The following is a 20913-nucleotide window of genomic DNA, read 5'->3' on the forward strand; positions in this document are numbered from 1 at the left end:
GGATTATACATGTGAGGAGGGGATTATACATGTGAGGAGGGGATTATATACATGTGAGGAGGGGATTATACATGTGAGGAGGGGATTATATACATGTGAGGAGGGGATTATACATGTGAGGAGGGGATTATACATGTGAGGAGGGGATTATATACATGTGAGGAGGGGATTATACATGTGAGGAGGGGATTATTGTTATCCTCCACTCACATATATGTAACATCTCCCCATCACATGTATAGTCTAATAATCTCCTCCTCACATTTATAATCGCAAAATCAGATTATACATGTGAGATGGGGATAATACATGTGAGGAGGGGATTATAAATGTCAGGAGGAGATTATACACGTTAGAGGATTATTATAATCCTCCCCTCACATATATGTGTCCCCTCACAAGTATAATCTCTTAATAAGATTATATGTGAGAGGGTTATCAGATTATACATGTGAGGGGGAGATGATACATACATGTGAGGGGAGGATTATAATAATCATTATTATCCTCCACTCACATGCATAATTTCTTCCCCCCCCCCACCAGACACACACACACACACAATCGCAACCCTGCTCCACCCCCTCCCCCCCCCCAATCCTAACCCCACCCCCCTGCCAAACAACCCCCTACCCCACAACTCACATGTAATCCAGATGATATACCGGTCCATCTGGCGGGGATTGACGCTGCAGTCTGGAGGCCGTGTGGGGGCTGTAAATCACTGAAAGAGAGGAGCGGAGGACTCCTCTCTGCTCCGCTCCTCTCATCTCTATGATGCCCGCAGCCCGCCGTGATGTCGCCCATCACGTCAGCGGGCGTGGCTATTTCCCAGGCAGCCACAGCAGTCCTGGGATATTGGCTGCCTGTGGAAGATTGACTGCGGAGGCGGCGGCAATGAGTTAAAAAAAAAAAAAAAAGTAGCGGGCGGCGGTGGCAATGAATTAGAAAAAGGCCCCCTCCCTCCCGAAAAAGGTAGTGGGCGGCGGCGGTGGTGGGCCCCCTCCCTCTCTCCCTCAGTCTAAAATTTTGACGCCTGCCCCGCCTGTTTCCCAGCCCGCCTGTCATGACCAGGGCCCCGCGTGGGGCAAAAGGGGCTAGCTGCTTTTGGGCCCCCAGGAATGAGAGGGCCCGGGGCAGCTGCCCCTTTTGCCCCGCTTTAAAGACGGACCTGGCCCCAACAGTCAGTGAGTGACTGTCACTCACTGACTAGCTAACAGTTTCAGTTCCGGCTGGACCCCCCTGGGCTCCTGGGCCCCTGTGCAGCTGAACAGGCTGCACATATGGTATGTCCACCCCTGAATCTCAGGATTGCCAGCAGATTTTGGGTCACACTGTACAGCCCAGTGTAAGAAAGCTGGGTTTGCGTCCAAGATCTTGGGTCTTCCAGCAGGACAATGACCCCAAACATACGTCAAAAAGCACCCAGAAATGTATGGCAACAAAGCGCTGGAGAGTTCTGAAGTGGCCAACAATGAGTCCAGATCTAAATCCCATTGAACACCTGTGGAGAGATCTTAAAATTGCTGTTGGGAAAAGGCGCCCTTCCAATAAGTGAGACCTGGAGCAGTTTGCAAAGGAAGAGTGGTCCAACATTCCGGCTGAGAGGTGTAAGAAGCTTATTGATGGTTATAGGAAGCGACTGATTTCAGTTATTTTTTTTCTAAAGGGTGTGCAACCAGATATTAAGTTAAGGGTGCCAATAATATTGTCCAGCCCATTTTTTGGAGTTTGGTGTGACATTTTGTCCAGTTTGCTTTTTTTTCCTCCCTTTTTTGGTTTAGTTTGAATACACACAAAGGGAATAAACATGTGTATAGCAAAACATGTTACTGCAATCCTTTTCTGTGAGAAATACTTCATTTTCTTGAAAAATTTCACAGGTGCCAACATTTACGGCCATGACTGTATAAATAATTTTTTTTCTTTTCAAGCACAAAAGTACCTTTTATCAGACAAGTTTAATACTTTTGTCTTTTTCTCACAAGTATAAAACATCATATACCGTGTCTAATCCTAGAGTCACATAGGAGACACATAACTATGATATTTTATTCAGCACGTTATATATTTGGTGTACATTTAGGGTGCTCCTATTCAGTGTTACCGCATAAAGGAACCACATGCAGTAGACTTTTGCTGTATCGGTACTTCATCTGTGGTTGGCAAAAACCCTTTCCCAGTAAACTGCAGACTTTTATGGGTTACCGTGGATTGCCAAAGATTTGCGGCAACTACTGATAAAGTACAAGGACACAACATGGTGTGGGACCACTCTTATGCACTCTTACCCTGTTCTATGTTCATAGATTATTCTTATTCAATATATGTTTATCTAGTTGTCTCTCAATTAATTAATTTCCATTTCAACTTTTACTACTTTTATTAGTTTATTCATTCATTCGGCTGTATCTGGATGGAGGACATGCCTTCAGAAAATACAACTTAAAGATGCAATTCACAGTATTACGTAAGACAGATTTTTATGCATATTGTTTTAAAAATGACATTTTCTATTGTACAGGGAGCAGAATAAGGGTTCATACACACCACGTTTTCACTGTACGGGTGCCGGATCCGGCTGGGGGAGGAAAAAAGCGCGCGCTCCCGTACCCCAGCCGGACCGGCGCTGAAATCTGTTGACTTAAATGAGCCGACCGGAGTCACCATTTTACTCTGGCTCATTTTGACCGGTATCCAGTTTTCTGACCAGACCTCAAAATAAAGTGTGCTACGTTTTGAGGTCCGGTCAGAAAACCGGATACGGGTCAAAAATTAGCCGACCAGAGTAAAATGGTGACTCTGGTCGGCTCATTAAAGTCAATGGATTCAAGCGCCGGTCCGGCTGGGGTATGGGAGCGCACGCTTTTTTCCTCCCCCAGCCGGATCTGGCACCCGTACAGTGAAAACGTGGTGTGCATGCACCCTTAGGTAGGTTGTAAAGTTTGGCTACATTTAGGTATAGCATACATTTTTCATTAAAGGGCTTTGCTGCAAATCTGCAGCATTGGTAAGGGTGTATGTAATCTACTGTATAGGTTTACAACCAATCTTCTGTGTTAAGGAAAGCAATCCCCAACCCCTTCTAGTTTTTGGGCCACTTTGAGATATGAAAAATGGCAATGAGCTACAGCTCATATTAACCCCTTCCTGACAAAGCAATTTTTGCCGACTGCTTTATACTTGTTAAGATTCCCACCTTCCAAGAAAGATTGCTGTATCCTGCATAAACATATATTTTATGGAATGTTCATCTATTTGATACTGCCTTCTTGGGTCAGTGTGTAAATGCTGGAACATTGAATGGCCATTGACAGATACTAATACTTTTTAATAAATACTGTCTTTTGGTGGGTGTTGGGATCTGAGGGACATGCCAGACTGACCTTTTGTCTGCTCCTATAGCGGGTGGGTTGGATAAAAGGAAAGGATGCAGTTAAAAGTAATCCTTAAAGGAATATTAGTATTTAATCAAGTTATGAATAGGGGATGGCTTGAAGATTGGTGGGGGTCCAACTGCTAGGACAGCTCAAAGTGCTTTATTATGCAACGTTTGGAAAGCCCATAGAGGGAGAACAGAGTGTAGGCTGCACATGCACAAAAAATATTCCTCTGTCGCCTCATTGGGGAACACAGGAGATCATGGGTATTATGCTGCTGCCACTAGGAGGCTGATACTAGGCAAAAAAGAATTCCTCCTCTCAGCGGGATATACCCGCCCACAGACACAGAGCTAATCAGTTTTAGCTTAGTGTCAGTAGGAGGCAGACACAGGTCTGGAGCTCTCCAGACCTGGTCTTTTCTTTTTTATTATTTTCTAGCTAGGTACGTCTAGTTAAGATTTTTTCCCTTTGTTATTTTACTAGGTTTGGCGACAGGAGAATGGCGCTGCCTGATCGCCCACATGTGATAAAGGAGCATGGTGCATAGAGTATGGGCCGTCAACCCCTTCTCGCCAATGGTCAGTGCCTGGCGGAGTACCCTGGGTCCGGGTCAGCCACTTGCCCCTGCTCACCTCGCTATGGCAGCTTGGCGTGATGCAGCTCAGTTTTTAGCTGGCCGAAGACTTCAGGGTGAGTATAAGAAGATGGGGTCTGCGGGTGAATATGTACTGCTCCCCTCCCCTTTTTTCTAAGGTTTTTTCCTTATTCTCTTCCTATACAGCGTCCAGCTCCTCAGCCATCATTACACGTAGTTGCGCTGGGCCGGATCCCTCATGGCCATGCCTGCAGGGGACAGTACTGTCCCCCTTCATCGGGTCACATTCCCCTCCCTATCTCTGCTACCTCGCGTGCCTCCCCCAATCCTTGCCGGCTGCAGTGAGGGTTTACAGACCCACTGTAGTTTGGAGGGCTTTGGCTATGTCCGGAATTTGAGAAGGGTAGTAGTGTGTCTCTCCTCGCACATGAGTAGCAGCGTTCTGTTCCCTTGCTGGGTGGAGACCTTCTGCTTGCTGCACCTGTGTCATTGGGCAGAGGTTCTCTGGTCCCATGTGGCCAGGCGACTACCCAGTAGGGGAGGATGCGGCCGTGCCAGAAGTCCAGTCCCCGTCCTAAACTGACTGTGCGGCCGGGCCAGCCGCGCCATCATTTTTAGCCCCGGCTTCCTTACTTTTTGTAGGCCGCTTTTTTGGGCGGCTACCGGGGGCATGGTTTCTCTAGCGTGCCCTTTCCAGATGGCCGCACTGTTTAGAAGGAGAGGAGAGTGGGGTAAAAAATAAAGAAAAATATGTATCATGAGCGCTCTGCACCCTCCAGTGGCTGGATTATATACAGCATTGTTTCAATCTTGTGCTGGGCCCACTTCTAGTGGCCAAAAGTAGTTATTGCAGTTTCTTCCGTTTCAGTGCACCAAAGGCAGTTTTAGCGATTCAGTGCTTTCGTAGTCCTCTCTCTATTCGCTGGCCTAGTGTTCCCATGCGACACACATCCCCTTCCTCCTGCGTCTGGCCTGAGGGCATACTCTCGCCTTGACTCTGTTTGATAATGAGTAACCCGCTGTAGGGGGTTGTATCTGATGGACGGGGATGGAATAACACCTGACTGGCCCTTTCACACCCTAGTAATGCTGGACCCTTGGTCCAAGTGTTTGTGGTGATGGCCTTCGCACTGTTCCATTTGCATACAGGGGACTAGATGCCTTCTGACCCCTGTTCCCGATCGACTGTTTCGGGCCTTTGCCGTTTTCCATAGCATTCTGTTGGTCACTTTCACTGAGGTATAGGGTTTTACCAGAGTTACAGCCTTATGGATAGGATTCGGCCTATACCGTTTCATATGGTGGTTCAATGTAAAGTGGACCAACTCCTATGCCCAGGAAGAGCATACCACAGCTGTGGTTCCGATAACTCCACTGTGAGTGAGAGTTGACCGATGTAAAATGAACCCTCTATAACATCCATAGAGATTGTGACGTCTGCCGCATGTGAGGCTGCGGTTTCGGTACCCCGCTGGGTTGACTGTTGTGCTATGGACCCTCTGCAACACCCATGAAGGGTGTGATGTTTGCAACATCTACAGCTGCTCCCCATGGGAGTTCCCGAGAAGGTGTCCCAGCATAACGCGGGACTCTCTATAACGTCCATGGGAGGGTACTGTCTACCTCATCCGCAGTGAAATTCCGGTCCCCTACTACCAGTGGAAGGAGACCAAAGACTATGTCCATGCAGGTGAAGGGAACTTTCTACAGCAACAGCGACCACTTTATCACTTCCATACGTGGCATCAGTTTACGGTGTCCGGCTCCTCCTACAAGGGATCCGGTGGTGTGACTCTGCAGGTTCTTTGGGGCACTCAACAGTCCTGGCATCCACTTTCATTGACTTTGCAGTAGCAGCAATTTGCATGCTACTTGCTGTAGCTTTCACTGCTGGCACACTATCCCCTTATTGGAGGGGTAGCTTCCGGGGTCCCTGTACTGGCCGATACAGCATTTTCATTGCCCCCTTCTCTAGAGGAAGTTGTTTGCAGGGTACCGGCTGTTGCTCAGGTGGATTTCTATCCGGATTTGGTTGGTTCCCACTCTGACTCCAGATTTCATAGTCCCCCTCCCATGGGAGGCATGATATTGAGCTTAGTGAGCTATTTGCTCCATCTAGTTTGTCCGTCTCATTCTCCTGTCTTTGGAGAGAGGGTGTCAGTGGTCTTGCTAGTGGTTACTACTGTTGCCTACAACAGAATGCCCAACCAGTGCTCATGTGATCATTGCTGGCCCCCCTGATATATGGGGTTTTTTGCTGGTCGCCTGTTTTTTCGCATGCGGTCAGTGCGTTTATCCTATTCTAGGTGAGGTATTCCGCCTCCTGCTGCTGGCGCTCGGGCCTGGACCTGAGTCTTGCTTTATTTCTCTCATCGTCCCATTCTAGCAGCTCTGGTTTCCACCTTCTGAGTCTTGCCTTCTTGCTGGTCATGCTCAGCTGCTTTTTTTCTTGTCATCCTCCCTCCTCAGCCTTTGTCGTTCGGTTGTGGCTGGCCTCCTGACAGGGCTCTGCCTTTAAGCCTCTCTGGTGCGTTTCTCTTTTGGGAGTTCCTGTTTCCTTGCCATGTTCGCCTTGCTTGGAAGAATCTCTGCATTGAGGGTTCTCTTTGCGCTCTCTCTTCCCTGTTATGACCAGGCCTTGGTGGTCCTGCATCTTATGTCTATTCTTCGGAGGTGTGTTCCACTCTCCTGCCAGGATGGGTTTGGCCCGGCAGACCTCCAGGGCAAACGTTTATTGTTGTTTTTGCTCAGCACGGTTCGTTTTGGGTCTTAGTTCGCCCCTCATGTTTTGTGGGGGCTTCCAGGAGGTTGGTTTCTGCATTTGGGTTTCCTCTGGGCCTCATCAACTTTCTTGTGCGAATAGTTATGGCCCAGTCTCTGGCCTGACCATGACTTCTCTGGCAGTTCTTTTCCCAGCCCAGGGACTGCTTTACAGTGTCCCATGGTCTCCTGTGTTCCCCAATGAGGCGACCGAGAAAAGGAGAAATCTTTCTCGTAGCCTTCATTGTTGAACACAGAACCCACCCATTTACGGTTACCTGGTCAGGTTGTTGTTACTTTCTTGTATGGTTTGACAGTATACCAGTTCATACTGAATACCGAATGATTTTTTCCTGCACGATATGAATTTTGCCTATACCGCAATACCGGTTGGTCCCCTCCTCCCCTCGAATGAAGGAATTATCTGCCGCAGTGTGCTGTCCCCACATCAGGGAACTAATCATATGTGACCCGCGAGCGCTGTTCTGCCTTTCTTCTGCCCCCCCCAATGAATTATCAGCTGCGCTGTCCCCACATCTGTCCCCACATAATGTCACCCGCAAGAGCTCCTCTGCTCATCCTCCTAGGAGTTGCGAGCCGCCGGCGCTAGAAATCTGTACTGTACTACAAATAACGTTGCCCGGGCTGCAAAAATAAACTAAATAAACTTTAACTCACCTTCCGACATTCCCCGTTACCGGCCTCACTGTCCCTCCGCTGCAGTCCTGGGGATGAGAACGTCACAGAGCTGTCAGCCTATCACCGGCCGCAGCGATGTCCCGCCTCGGCCGCTGATAGGCTGAGCGCACTGTCATGTAAGGAGCTGGCCAGCTTCAAACATGACAGTGCGCTCAGCCTATCGCCGGCCGCAGCGATGTCCTGCCTCTTTGACTTTCCCGTCCCAAGAAAACAGCAAGAGGACCACAGCGCAGAACAGTGAAGATGGTACCAGAGCCCGGGAAACGTTATTTGTAGTACAGTACAGATTTCTAGCGCCAGCGGACCGCAAATGATAGGAGGATGAGCGGAGGAGCGCTTGCGGAGACATGATGTGGAGACAGATGTGGGGACAGCGCAGCTGATAATTCATTGGGGGGGGTGTCGGAAGAGAAGCGGCGCCCAGGACACCAGGACACGGGGGGGGGGGGGGTAGGAATGCCGTTAAATACAGTGGAACCACCATCACTTAAAAATACTGTGATACACGTTTTTGCTCATACCGCCCAGCTCTACTTTCTGGTGTCCTTTTGGACGCATATCCTTTTTTGTTTGGCTATTCCTACTGCTATGTGACACAACTGATTAGCTTTGTGCCTGTGGGTGGGTATATCCTGCTGGGAGGAGCCGACTTCTTTTTTTTTTTTGCCTAGTGTCAGCCTCCTACTGGCAGCAGCATAATATCCATTGTCTCCTGTGTTCCCCAATGAAGGCTTCGAGAAAGAGAGATTTTATGGTGAGTACAAAAAAAATCTCCTTTTTGTGCCCTTAAAGGGTACCTCTCATCAAAAAAACTTTTGATATATTATAGATTAATGTATGCAGAATAACTTAACAATTGCATGTTATGAAAAAATATGCTTCTTTCTATTTAATTTTCCACTTTGAAGAAATGACCACTAGGGGTCTCCCTACCAGTCCTGGCAGCAAGCAGTTCAGACTCATGCTGGAGTCCTAAACACTACAAGCTGCCAGTCTGCTTTGTTCACAAAGGAGAACACTCAGAGCTGCCAGCCTGCTTTGTTCACAGCCTGTTTGGCTGTGAACAAAGCAGGCTGGCAGCTCTGAGTGTTTAGGACTCCAGCATTAGTCAGAAATGCTTGCTGACAGGACTGATCGGGAAAAATACAATAGAAAGAAGCATATTTTTCTTTAACATGCTATTGGAAAGTTATTCAACATTCATTAATCTAAAATATATCAAACGTTTATTTGATGAGAGGTACCCTTTAAATCTAAAAAGAACCCGATTACATCGATACCCAATCTACATAATTTTTGTTATGTTGCACTACTTTACTTTAAAAATGAATAAGTAATTTTTATAAAAAAAAATTCTGGGAGGTGATGTGACCAATACTGAGTAATTCTTGCATTCATTTATTATTATTCTTTTTTTACTCTTTTATTTGAAAAAGAGGTGGGGGAATTAAAATTTTTATTATGTTTTTTAATGTTTTTATTAACTTTTTTATCACTAGATCGCTTTTACAGTTTACTGCCATACTACTGTACAAAAAGATCTCCCTATGGAGAAAAATTTAACCCAAACTCATTTACTGTATTGTAAAAGATGTAGTGTAATCAATATATACAAAGGGCCCAATTACATGACCCAAGGCGTTTTAGTTGAACACTGATCTTGTAGAGCGGTGCACACTTAAAGAGCCTATTACAAGGATCACGCAGGAGGGCCACATGAACGATCGCTGGATAGTTAGTGCAGCCCTTTGGCTTCATTGTTCGTCGGCCACACATCCCCTATTGCATGGGTAGATGTGCGTTCAACAAGCAATGTTTTTACCTGTCAAAAAAAATTATAATAAATGACCAGAAGATAAATGAGCTGAACTGATTGCTTGTCCCTATTACATGAGATTATATTTTATATATTGTATTGTTTGTTTTTATATGGTTGGTTATTGGTCTTCCTTCTTACATCTAACCACAGGCATAACAATGACCGTGTAGTAACTACTCTGGGTGATGGGACACTAGCAATTTTTAAAAGGAATGCTGGTAAGTAAAACTGAAAATTTTAAAGGATTTCAATATGAAGCTTTCATGTTGGGATTTTAATTAATTTATTTTTTATCAGCTAGGTACTGGGATTTGGACAATCCAAAAGTTGTGGACTTGGGTAGGCCACAACAAACAATCCGCTGTTCTGTGGCTGTTCATGAAGAAGTGTGGTGTGGTTACAGGAATAGAATATATGTCGTGGATCCAAGGATGGCCAAAATTAAAGTAATTATTTCTGTTAATTCAAGTGAATTTAAATTAAGTGAAATCACATCCATAAACAGGTCACCAGTTCTTCTAATGGAACAGATATTAGTCCATACTGTATGAAATTATTTCATACATATCCGGAGCAAACATTTTATACATTGCTGCAAAATTATATGGAACAAATTGCCAACTTTTATTAAAAGGTTAAGCTTAAACAAAAATGCCCATACTGTGCCTGTCTTTGGGTACAGTAATATCAACAGATGTCTGAGCAAGATTCCTTACTGGATTCTTCACCAAGAATTTGGCATCAGTCAGCATTAAAGAGGCATTCTAAAAGAAAAGAAAAATTAAAATCAGCTGGTGTCAGAAAGGTATATTGATTTGTAAGTTACTTATATTTTAAAATCTCAAGCCTTTATGAGCTGCTGTACTCCCTTCTTTGAAGTCATGTAGACTTTCAAGTCAGACATGGGGCTCTCTGCTACCTCTGTTTGCATCAGAAACTGTCCAGAGCAGGAGAAAATTCCTATAGCAAACCTGTGGAAAGTCCCTGACAGGACATAGGTGGCAGCAAAGAGCACCATGTCTGACTGGAAAGACTTCATGACTTTCTTGAAGGCATACAGCAGCGAATCACGGCACTTCCGTGCCATTCCGGTCTCTGGTTCTGTCCGAGACTGATGCCACTTCCCGATTGCCCTGATTCGTTGGTCAGGGGGTCCGACTAATCAGGGCTCCTGCCGGGGGCAGTGTGTATGACTGCGACCCGCTCTCCCAGCCAGTGTGCCTCCAGCTGTTGTAAAAACTACAACTCCCAGCATACACTGACAGCTGTGCATGCTGGGAGTTGTAGTTTTGTGACAGCTGGAGGCACACTGGTGGGGAAACACAGAGTTGGGTAACAGACCCTAATTCAGTGTTTCCCAACCTGTGTGCCTCTAGCTATTGCAAAGCAACAACTCCCAGCATGCACTGACAAAAAAAAAAAAAGTATAGGGTACATTCATATAGGCGGGCTTACAGTCAGTTTCCCACTTCGATTTTGATCTGCAGCAAATTTTCTGCCGCAACACAAGCTCCCAGTGGGAAACTGACTATAAACACTCGGCTGTGTGAATGTACCCACTACACTACTCCACACTACACCTACAAAATATAGAGTAAAGCACTACATATACACACACTGTTACCCCCCCCCCCCCCCACCACCACCACCAATAAAAATTAAATATGGCCCGTAGGGCAGTGTGTACCAAACAGCGAGCCTCAAGCTGTTGCAAAACTACAACTCCCAGCAAGGCAGGGCAGTCTTGGATTGTCCAGTCATGCTGGGAGTTGTAGTTTTGCAACAACTTGAGGTTTACTGTTTGGGAAACACTGCCGTAGAGTATTTTCAGTGGAGGAGGATACTCTATTCTTGCCTCAAACAGAGTCGACCAGTGAGGGAGAAGAGGACATGGTCACTAGTATGGGGGTCTCTACTTGAAATACCCTGCGGCACCGCCTTCTAGGGGGGCTTATCATCAATGGTTGATGAGGAGGGGGAGAGGAAGAAAGTGGAGTCTTCCTCTTCCCCCTCCTCATCATCCATTGATGATTAGCTCCCCTAGAAGGTGGTGCTAGTAGAGACCCCCATACAAGTAACCCTGTCCGCCATATTAGCAACCCTGTCCCCCTTACAATTTTCCCTGTCCCCCATATAGGTGACCTCATCTGCACCCCAGTTCCGGACGGTAGGAGCCACAGATTCATGTTTTTTTTTTGGCCATCCAGGCATCCAAATTTATCCCATAATCCAAAGCTTAGGCAATACTGGAGTGGCGTGTCCACAACAGTACAACACCCCACTTTACTGTATGGCCATGAAAAGGGCTTGCCTCTTAGTAAGTCCTGCGGCTTTGTGGCTGCCCTTGCGCTAGTCATAGAAATATACACCACATGTAGAGGAGGTGTATATTTCTGCAACTTTATGTGTTGCAAGTTGGCCCTAAAGTCGCATGTAAGGTGAGCCTCCAGCACATCCCCTCCATATGAGAGCCTCACAATCCCTGCAACTGTCCGCTACACCGGTGCAAAGCCCTAATTTGGGCCTCATATGCGCTTGGCTCTCTCCCTCCTGAGCCCTGTTGTATTTCAAGGCAACAGTTTGGGGCCACATATGGGGTATTTCAGTGCTTGGGAGAAATTGTGTTACAAATTTTGGGGGGCTTATGCTCCTTTTACCCTTTATGAAAAGGAAAACTTGTGGGCTACACCAACATGTTAGTGTAAAAAAAAATTACATTTTTTTACACTAACATTCTGGTGTTGCCCAAGCGTTAAAAGTAGAAAAAGACCCCCAAAAATTGTAACGCAATTTCTCCTGAGTACGAGATTACCTTATATGTGGACATAAAGTGCTCTGGGGCCAGACAACATGGCTCAGGAGTGAGAGAGCACCATGTATATTTCAGGCCTAAATTGGTGATTTGCATTGGAATGGCTGATAGTTACATAGGTTCCGAGGCAAACGCTTCCAAAAAACCAAGGGGTTTTGGGAGCATTTACACCCCCTATTTATTTTTCAGATTCACAGCCCACTGTCCTAAAAATCTGTCAAACGCTTGTGGGGTGTCATTACTCACTGCACCCCTTGTTACATTCCTTGAGGGGTGTAGTTTACAATATGGAGTGACGTGGGGGGTTTCCTGTCTGATAGTGCTATCAGCCATGAGAGAGCACAGAGGAGTACTATCAGCCATGAGAGAGCACAGAGGAGTACTATCAGACAGGAGAGAGCACAGAGGAGTGCTATCAGACATGAGAGAGCACAGAGGAGTGCTATCAGACAGGAGAGAGCACAGAGGAGTGCTAGCCCACCCTCACTTACTGGACTTTGTCCATGCCTGTTGGGGTAAATGTAAAAAAGAAAAACTCTTGCCTACCTGGGCCCCTCAGCTCCTGTTATGGCTCTTTCCAGTCCTCAGCTGCTAGTCTCTTATTCCAGCCTCTTATCTCAGATTCCGCCAATGGACCACATAGCATTAATGTAGGATCAATCATTGTAGCAATAGTTACAAATACCTACATGTAATTTGTTTTTTTTTTGACAATTAGATATGGTTTGAAGCAACACCTCGCTCTGAAAGTCAAGTAAGACATATTGCTGCTGCTAGAGATGGAGTGTGGGTATCTGTTCGCTTGGATTCTATTCTACGTCTGTTCCATCCAGAGACTGGGCAACCTTTACAAGAACTGGAATTAGAGCCTTTCATTCAAAGAATGTTTGGTGAGTGATATGTACAGCGCATATCATGTCAAATGTTCTTGTGCAATTATTATCTGCTTTTAGTGCCATCAATACTATTGATAGGGACATTTTAAGGGTTAAGTTACCAACATCACTGTATTTGGTAATTCATAATGAGTGCTGGCGGCTGATGAAGCAAGCTTAGCCCTGATGATGCACGTGACGTAAATGTATGACATGCTTCGCTAAGGTGTTAATGGTCTGGATGAATTCAGCAAGTTACTATGTTTGGTCCATTTTTCAAACATACATTTGGCAGAACTGAACAGTGCAGCAGGCTGAGTTTTACGGCCCACAAAGTAACCATATATGTTGGAAATGGCCCTAACATGGTCACTAGGTGACTTTTTTTTTAGGCCAGTAATGTGAACGAAGCTGCTGACAGTATGAGGCAGTATATGCCAGCATCCCTTTTACTGGGTGCTGATATATCCCCTATATGTAGTGGGTAACACATGATGTAAATATAGCCTTAAAGTTTAACAGATTTGTAAATTACTTCTGTTAACAAATCTTTATCCTTCCAGTGCAGCTGTATGCTACAGAGGAAATTATTTTCTTTTTGGATTTTTTTTTTTGTCTTTTCCACAGTGCTCTCTGCTGACACCTGATGCCCGTATCAGGAACTGTCCAGAGCAGGAGAAAATCCCCTTGGCAAACCTATGTTGCTCTGGACAGTTCCTGACACAGTCAGAGGTGTCAGCAGAGAGCACTGTGGGCGAAACAAAAAATTCCACTGTCCACTGTGGACAAAACAAGAAATTCAAAAAGAATAGAATTTCCTCTGTAGCATACAGCTGCTAATAAGTACTGAAAGGATTCAGATTTTTGAATAGAAGTAATTTACAAATCTGTTTTAACTTTCTGTCCCCAGTTCATTTCAAAGTTTTCTACCAGAGTACCCCTTTAAACTGCTTGCAACAAAACTCAATAGGGGACACGAGTGCTAAAAGTGCCTAGGGAAACATTTGATTAAAGCTTTTATAGTATATATGAAGCTGAACAATTAGCTATATTTAGTTCTGACATTGGCCCTGATTTACTATTCTAAACCTTACCTGTTTCATCTGATTGTGCGCCAGAATTTAGCACATTGCACCACAAATTGTGTCTGCACCAGAATTTGTGGCAGAATTTGCGCCAAAAAAAGAAAAAAACCCGACCAACTCTTCATTTTACTCAGAAAACCTGATAAAGGTGCGTGGCCACCAGGAACAGGGGGCATGGCCACCAAAAAGGGTTTCCACAGAAAATGTGGTGGATTTGAGCTCTGGAAAACCCCGCAGCTCAGAGCATGTGTAAAAAACTAAAAGGAAAATGTAGGGAAACATTAGTAAATACCATGGAAAAATACTTGTAGGGAATTAAAATCCACAAAGAAATCTATACTCCACTCCTAGTAAATCAGGGCCATTGTGTATAAATGTCCCAGTAGTACAAATCTGGTTTTAAGAATTTCCTATGTACATATCTGTTCAAGTAAAATGTATCTGTTTGAGGTCTTCTGATGCTCTCTGTGCAAATGAAGGTACAGCGGAGAGATCCTGAGTTCTGATTGTAAGGCTGGAACTCCACTGAGGTTTTTTTTTGCAAAAATGCAGTAAAAAACGCCAATTTTCCCGCACAGCGTTTTTTCAGTGAAAAAACGCGCGTCCAGGTGTTAGCTGCAAGTCAATAGTAAACTGCAAAATGCCAGATTCACTTGGCGTTTTCAGTTTGGTGTTTTTTTAATCCTTTTGGCGTTTTTCAGCAATTTCGGGCTCAGAGGCTGGATTTTCAAAACACCCGACAAAACCTAGTTTGGCGTTTTTTGCCCTGAAATTGTGGCGTTTTCCTCCCATAGGAGCCTATGGAAGAGCAAAAACGCCAAGAAAAACGCCATGTTGTTTTTAAAATTTGCGTTTTTGCAGGCGGTTTTTATTCTTTTTTGGACTTTAGCGATCCAAAAAAATGTGGAGATATCTTTTTTATTAAAATTTCGTAGGGTACCATAAAAAAAATTTATAAAAAAGATACAGTAGTGATGGAAAAAAAATTGTATCTAACGAAATTTATATTTTTTATTACAAAATGTTTATTAATTTTTAAACAGGGATCAATTTATGTGGGTGGGTAAAGCACTAAAAATGTAGCCGACAATAATAAAAATTTAGTGTGTGTGTGTGTTTTTCAGTTTATTTTTTTTTAATTTTTTAGGTAGTACTACTACTCACAGCATGGAACACACTGTTCCATGATGGGAGTAGCAGTACCTGTACTAATTGACAGATCGCCTGTTGCGATCCTCCTGTATAATGTATAGATGCGGATGGCCACTCTTCTATGGTCCCTGCACTGCCGTATATATACACATATTCATATTTCCTGCAGAGAGCTGTGATTGGCCAGATGGTTCCAGCCAATCACAGCTCTCTGTGAGAAATCGGAATGTGTATAAATACGGCGTACAGGGGACCATAGGAGAGCACCGGCCACATCTATACATTATACAGGAGGCTCACAGCGGGTGTCAGGAGTGATACCTGCTGTGATCTTTCCTACTACTACTCCCAACAGGGAGCACACTCTGCTCCATGCTTGGAGCTGTAGTACCTGCATTAATAGACAGATAGCAGCAGGTGTCAGAAATTACACTCACTGCGGTCTGTCTATTAATGCAGGTACTACAGCTCCCAGCATGGAGCAGAGGGTGCTCCATGTTGGGAGTAGTAGTACCTGCAGTTAAGGACACATCACAGCGGGTGTCACTACTGACACCCGCTGTGATCGTCCTGTCTATAGCAGAGATGGAGCGGCTGTATACATCGCTCACATCCATGCTCTGCTCTGTACTCCAGGCCGGCCACTCATTCATTCATATTTTCCTCAGAGCTGTGATTGGCTGCAACCATCCGGCCAATCACAGCTCTGGGCGGAAAATATGACCGGCCAGTGATGTGAATAGAACATCACTCGAAGTACAGAGCAGAGGTGCGAGCGTTGTATAGAGCCGCTCCGCTTCTCTGCTATATTATGGACGATCGCATCGGGTGTCAGACTGACACCCGGGGCGATATGTCTATAGTACAGGTACTACTTCTCCCAGCATGGAACAGTGTGTTCCATGCTGGGAGTAGTAGTAGTAGATAAAAAATGTCAAAAAATAAAAAAGTTAAACACACACACACACTTTATAAAAAAAATTATTACAATTTTGTGCTAAAAAAAACATTTAGTTAAATACATTTTTAGACCCCTACTGCATCCTTTTTTTTTTTTTTTGGTACCCAACAATTTTGTAAAAAAAAAAAAACGCAAAAGGGGCCGAAAAAGGCAAATTCTACACACAAAGGTAAAAATGCCAGAAGAAACGCCAAAACGCAGGGGAAAACTGTGGCGGTTTTTCTGGTGTTTTTTCTGGTATTTTTATGCCACAAAAATCGCAGGGCAAAAATCTCAGTGGAGTCCTAGCCAAAGGAAGGGAAAGTAAACCGCTGCAAGAACAAAATGATAGAGCCGTTACAATCTAACATGTTTAGTCCTTTTCTCCCCCAACATCATTTGTTAGTTTGTTAGTCTTACCAAAAACAGTGGACTGACACGTCTAATGTGTATTGGAGCCTTTACGTATGTACTGTTTTACAGGCAGATAAAATCTTTTTTTCCATATACTGATGACAAAGATCCTGAAAATAGAGAGAAACTGAAATGTTGAGTAAAATATATACAGTCATGGCACCCCTGAAATTTTTCAAGAAAATGAAGTATTTCTCACAGAAATGAATTGCATGTTTTGCTATACACATGTTTATTCCCTTTGTGTGTATTGGAACTAAACCAAAAAAGGGAGGAAAAAAAGCTAATTGGACATAATGTCACACCAAACTCCAAAAATGGGCTGGACAAAATTATTGGCACCCTTAACTTAAATGGGCACTGTCATGAAATAAAAAAAATGGATATGTTGTAGTACTTAAGTACTACAACATATCTCTAATATAGTTTAATTAAAAAAAGTGATTTTAAACCAGTTTAAAATCACTTTTAAATTCGGCCACTAGGGGTCGCCCTCCTAGTGGCCGAATGCATTCGGCAGTGACGTCACTACAGAATTTCGTCTCATTTGAGCCTGGCAAATGAGTCGAAATTCCAGTCACTGCGGTGCTCGCTCCCGCCTGTCAATCAAACAGGCGAGAGCGAGCACAGTGAAATTCAGGGCTGCGCATTGGCTCCCTGGACTCTCACACTGGCTGCCTCCCTGCTGCATATTCTCCCTGCAGCAGGGAGGCACATGGCTCTTACCTCTCCTTACAGCCACGGCTCCAGTGGAGATACGCCACCTCCTCTCTGCTCCTCGCAGTTGTGTCCTGTCATTACCGGGGGGAGCGCCATTTACAGGAGGGCCCATCACACACTGAGCAACAAGCGTGTACCCGGCTTCCTGTCATGCTCCTACACTCTGGTAACTCTCTCTATGGTTCTGGAGGACTTTCAATCCTCCAGAAACATAGAGACAGTTTACAGAGTGTAGGAGCAAGACAGGAAGCCGGGTACACGCTTGTTGCTTGCTACGGACCCCCGCTCATGCTCCGGCACAGGTGAGGGGGGGGGGGGTGATATTGGTCGGGGGCTGGGTGTCTTCCAACACAGAGTGCCTCCAGTTGTTTCACCACTACAACTCCCAGCATGCCCTGACATCTATTAGCTGTCAGGGCATGCTGTGAGTTGTAGTGGTGAAACAGCTGGAGGCACCCTGTCAGGAGAACTAAGGGCGGAAGTCGGCCCCCAGCAAGCATCAGTGACGTGGTGCCTGCTAGGGAAGTCTGCCTGGTAGTGAGCACACTACCAGGCAGACAAAATGCCATTTTTTAGATAATAAAAAAATAAATAAAGGCAGGGAGGGGGTTAGGGATAGATGGGCAATAGGCAGGGACAGAAAAAAAAAAAAAGAGGATGGTGGGAGCTACCCTTTAATATTTGGTTGCACACCCTTTGGAAACAATAACTTAAATTAGTCACTTCCTATAACCATCAATAAGCTTCTTACACCTCTCAGCCGGAATGTTGAACCACTCTTCCAATAAGAGACCTGGAGCAGTTTGCAAAGGAAGGGCACCTTTTCCCAACAGTAATTTTAAGATCTATCCACAGGGGTTAAATGGGATTTAGATCTGGACTCATTGCTGCTACTTCAGAACTCCCCAGTGCTTTGTTGCCATCCATTTCTGGGTGCTTTATGATGTATGTTTGGGGTCTTTGTCCTGCTGGAAAACCCAAGATCTCTGACGCAAACCCAACTTTCTGACACTGGGCTGTACAGTGCAACCCAAAATACGTTGGTAATCATCAGATTTCATGATGCCTTGCACACATTCAAGGCACCCAGTGCCAGAGGCAGCAGAACAACCCCAAAACATAATTTCACTGTAGGTAGTGTGTTATTTTCTTTGTAGGCCTCATTCCATTTTTGGTAAACAGTAGAATGATTTGCTTTATCATCTGTCCACAAGATGTTTTCCCAGAAGGATTTTGGCTTACTCAAATTCATTTTGGCAAAATGTAGTCTTGCTTTTTTATGTCTCTGCATCAGCAGTGGGGTCCTCCTGGGTCTCCTGCCACAGTGTTTCATTTCATTTAAATGTCAACTGATAAATGTTCGCGCTGACACTGATGCTCCCTGAGCCTGCAGGACAGCTTGAATATCTTTGGAACTTGTTTGGGGCTGCTTATCCACCATCCGGACTATCCTGCGTTGACACCTTTCATCAATTTTTCTCTTCCTTCCACGCCCAGGGAGATTAGCTACAGTGCCATGGGTTGCAAACTTCTTGATAATGTTGCGCACTGTGAACAAAGGCAAATCTAGATCTCTGGAGATGGACTTGTAACCTTGAGATTGTTGATATTTTTCCACAATTTTGGTTCTCAAGTCCTCAGACAGTTCTCTTCTCCTCCTTCTGTTGTCCATGCTTAGTGTGGCACACACAGACACACAATGCAAAGACTAAGTGAACCTTTTTATCTGCTTTCAGGTGTTTTTTTTTATATTGCCCATACCTGTTACTTGCCCCAGGTGAGTTTAAAGGAGCATCACATGCTTGAAACAATCTTATTTTTCCACAATTTTGAAAGGGTGCCAATAATTTTGTCCAGCCCATTTTTGGAGTTTGGTGTGACATTATGTCCAATTAGCTTTTTTCCTCCCTTTTTTGGTTTAGTTCCAATACACACAAAGGGAATAATCATGTGTATAACACATGTGTTACTGCAATCCTTTTCTGTGAGAAATACTTCATTTTCTTGAATAATTTCAGGGGTGTCAACATTTACGGCCATGACTGTATATATGTGTGTGTGTGTGTGTATATACATATATATATATATATATATATATATATATATATATATATATATATATAAAACAATTTTTTTCCAAATTTTATTTACTTCTGGAGGGAATCTGTCATCTCTATATCATGCTTAGAACTGCAGACATGGGAGATAAAAAAAAAAAAAAAAGAAAGTGATACCTGTCTCTTAGCTAATGGCTGTTTGTAAAGTTATAAATTATTTTATAGCTTTTCAAATAAATGCCCATTGCCTGAGAGACAGGTGTCATTTGTTTTCTCTCCCTGTCAGCTATCTGTCAATGTTTGCAACCTTTGAGCATGATATAGAGCTGACAGATTATAAATAAATGGGCAGTGTCACATATAAAAACTATTTCTCTATCGGCTCCATTGGGGGACACAGACCATGGGTGTATGCTGCTGTCTCTAGGAGGTATGACACTATGGCAACAAAAAAAGTCGGCTCCTCCCAGCAGGATATACCCGCCTCCAGGCCCTGAGCTAATCAGTTTTAGCTTAGTGTCTGAAGGAGGTGGACATGGTCTGGATTTCTCCAGACCAGGTCTTCTGTTTTATTATTTTCCTAGTTAGGGAATGTGTTTAGTTTTTTATTCCGTTTTCTTTCATGTTTTCAGGTGGGGATTCAGGAACTCCGGCTCAGTGTTTCCCCATTGCGATTGAGGGGGCACAGACATTGCGTATATGCGCTGTTCACCCCCTCTCGCCAAAGGTCAGCGCCTGGGGTTGTACCTCATGGGTCCCCCTTTTCCCTGCTCGCCTCGCTCGCACATGGTAACTCGGCATGTTGCAGGTAACAGAAAGCTGACTGAAGACCTCACAGAAGACTCCATTAGGTAAGTTCTTCTGACTGAGGTGAGTATATATCCTTCCCTTTAGGTGCTGACTTGCAATCTCTGGAGACCCTCATTTTTTGGCCCACCTTTCAGGGTCCAAGGGGCTGGCCTGTGTTAGGGGCTCTATCTTTATTCTAAAAGAGGGGCGAGCAATGGCATATTGGGAATGTGTGCTTTACTTTATTATTATGCACGTGTGTGTGTTATTCTATGTGTCTGACAGCCGCGGCGCTTGTACTGTTCGGGCACATGAAACGCCGACTTACTTTCGCTTCGGCAGCAGACGGCTGCCGGCGGATATGTGTCTCGCCCGCTCACTTCCCCGCGGGTGCATATGCGGCTTACATGTGCACTCGGGGCAAGGAGCGGGCGCCATTACTATTGTTCTTCTCGGCGGTCGGGCGCTATAGCTCCGCCCACAGGGCTGCCGGAGCTTACTGGAGGTGTGAATCGTCCTCCAATCAGCGCCGTGTGTGCGATTTTCGGTGGCAGAGGCCAATCAGACAGTGCCCCTGCTCCAGGCATGCCCCTCTCTGGCTATTGGCTGGCCTGTTTCTTACACGGAGCGGAGTTCTCCTCACAGCAGCTGCCACAAGGGACACAGACTCGGGTGAGAGAGTTCTTTTTTCATGATGTCCGTACCCAGAACTGTTCCTCCCTCTAAACAGACAACTGGAGTGTTACTTTCCTATTTTCTCTGTAAGAACTGCAATTCCAAAATGCTTGGTTCTGCTGAACCCACTTGCTCTGC

General features: G+C 44.9%; 1 protein-coding gene across 7 annotated transcripts in view; it reads left to right on the top strand.

Moving 5' to 3' along the window:
- LOC130294597 (C-Jun-amino-terminal kinase-interacting protein 4-like) overlaps positions 1-20913 on the top strand; it is a 279068-nt gene that overhangs the window by 230173 nt on the left and 27982 nt on the right. For 6 of the 7 annotated variants that reach the window (XM_056544684.1, XM_056544682.1, XM_056544681.1 and 3 more), the window contains 4 exons: positions 2390-2470; positions 9407-9474; positions 9554-9702; positions 12787-12958. In XM_056544684.1, the coding sequence (XP_056400659.1) occupies positions 2390-2470; positions 9407-9474; positions 9554-9702; positions 12787-12958 (470 nt within the window). Of the gene's footprint in view, positions 1-2389; positions 2471-9406; positions 9475-9553; positions 9703-12786; positions 12959-20913 lie in introns of those variants that run through there. The other variant, XM_056544685.1, reaches the window with a different exon arrangement.

The sequence above is a fragment of the Hyla sarda genome, chromosome 10 (genome assembly GCF_029499605.1).
Source record: "Hyla sarda isolate aHylSar1 chromosome 10, aHylSar1.hap1, whole genome shotgun sequence".
Lineage (NCBI taxonomy): Eukaryota > Metazoa > Chordata > Amphibia > Anura > Hylidae > Hyla > Hyla sarda.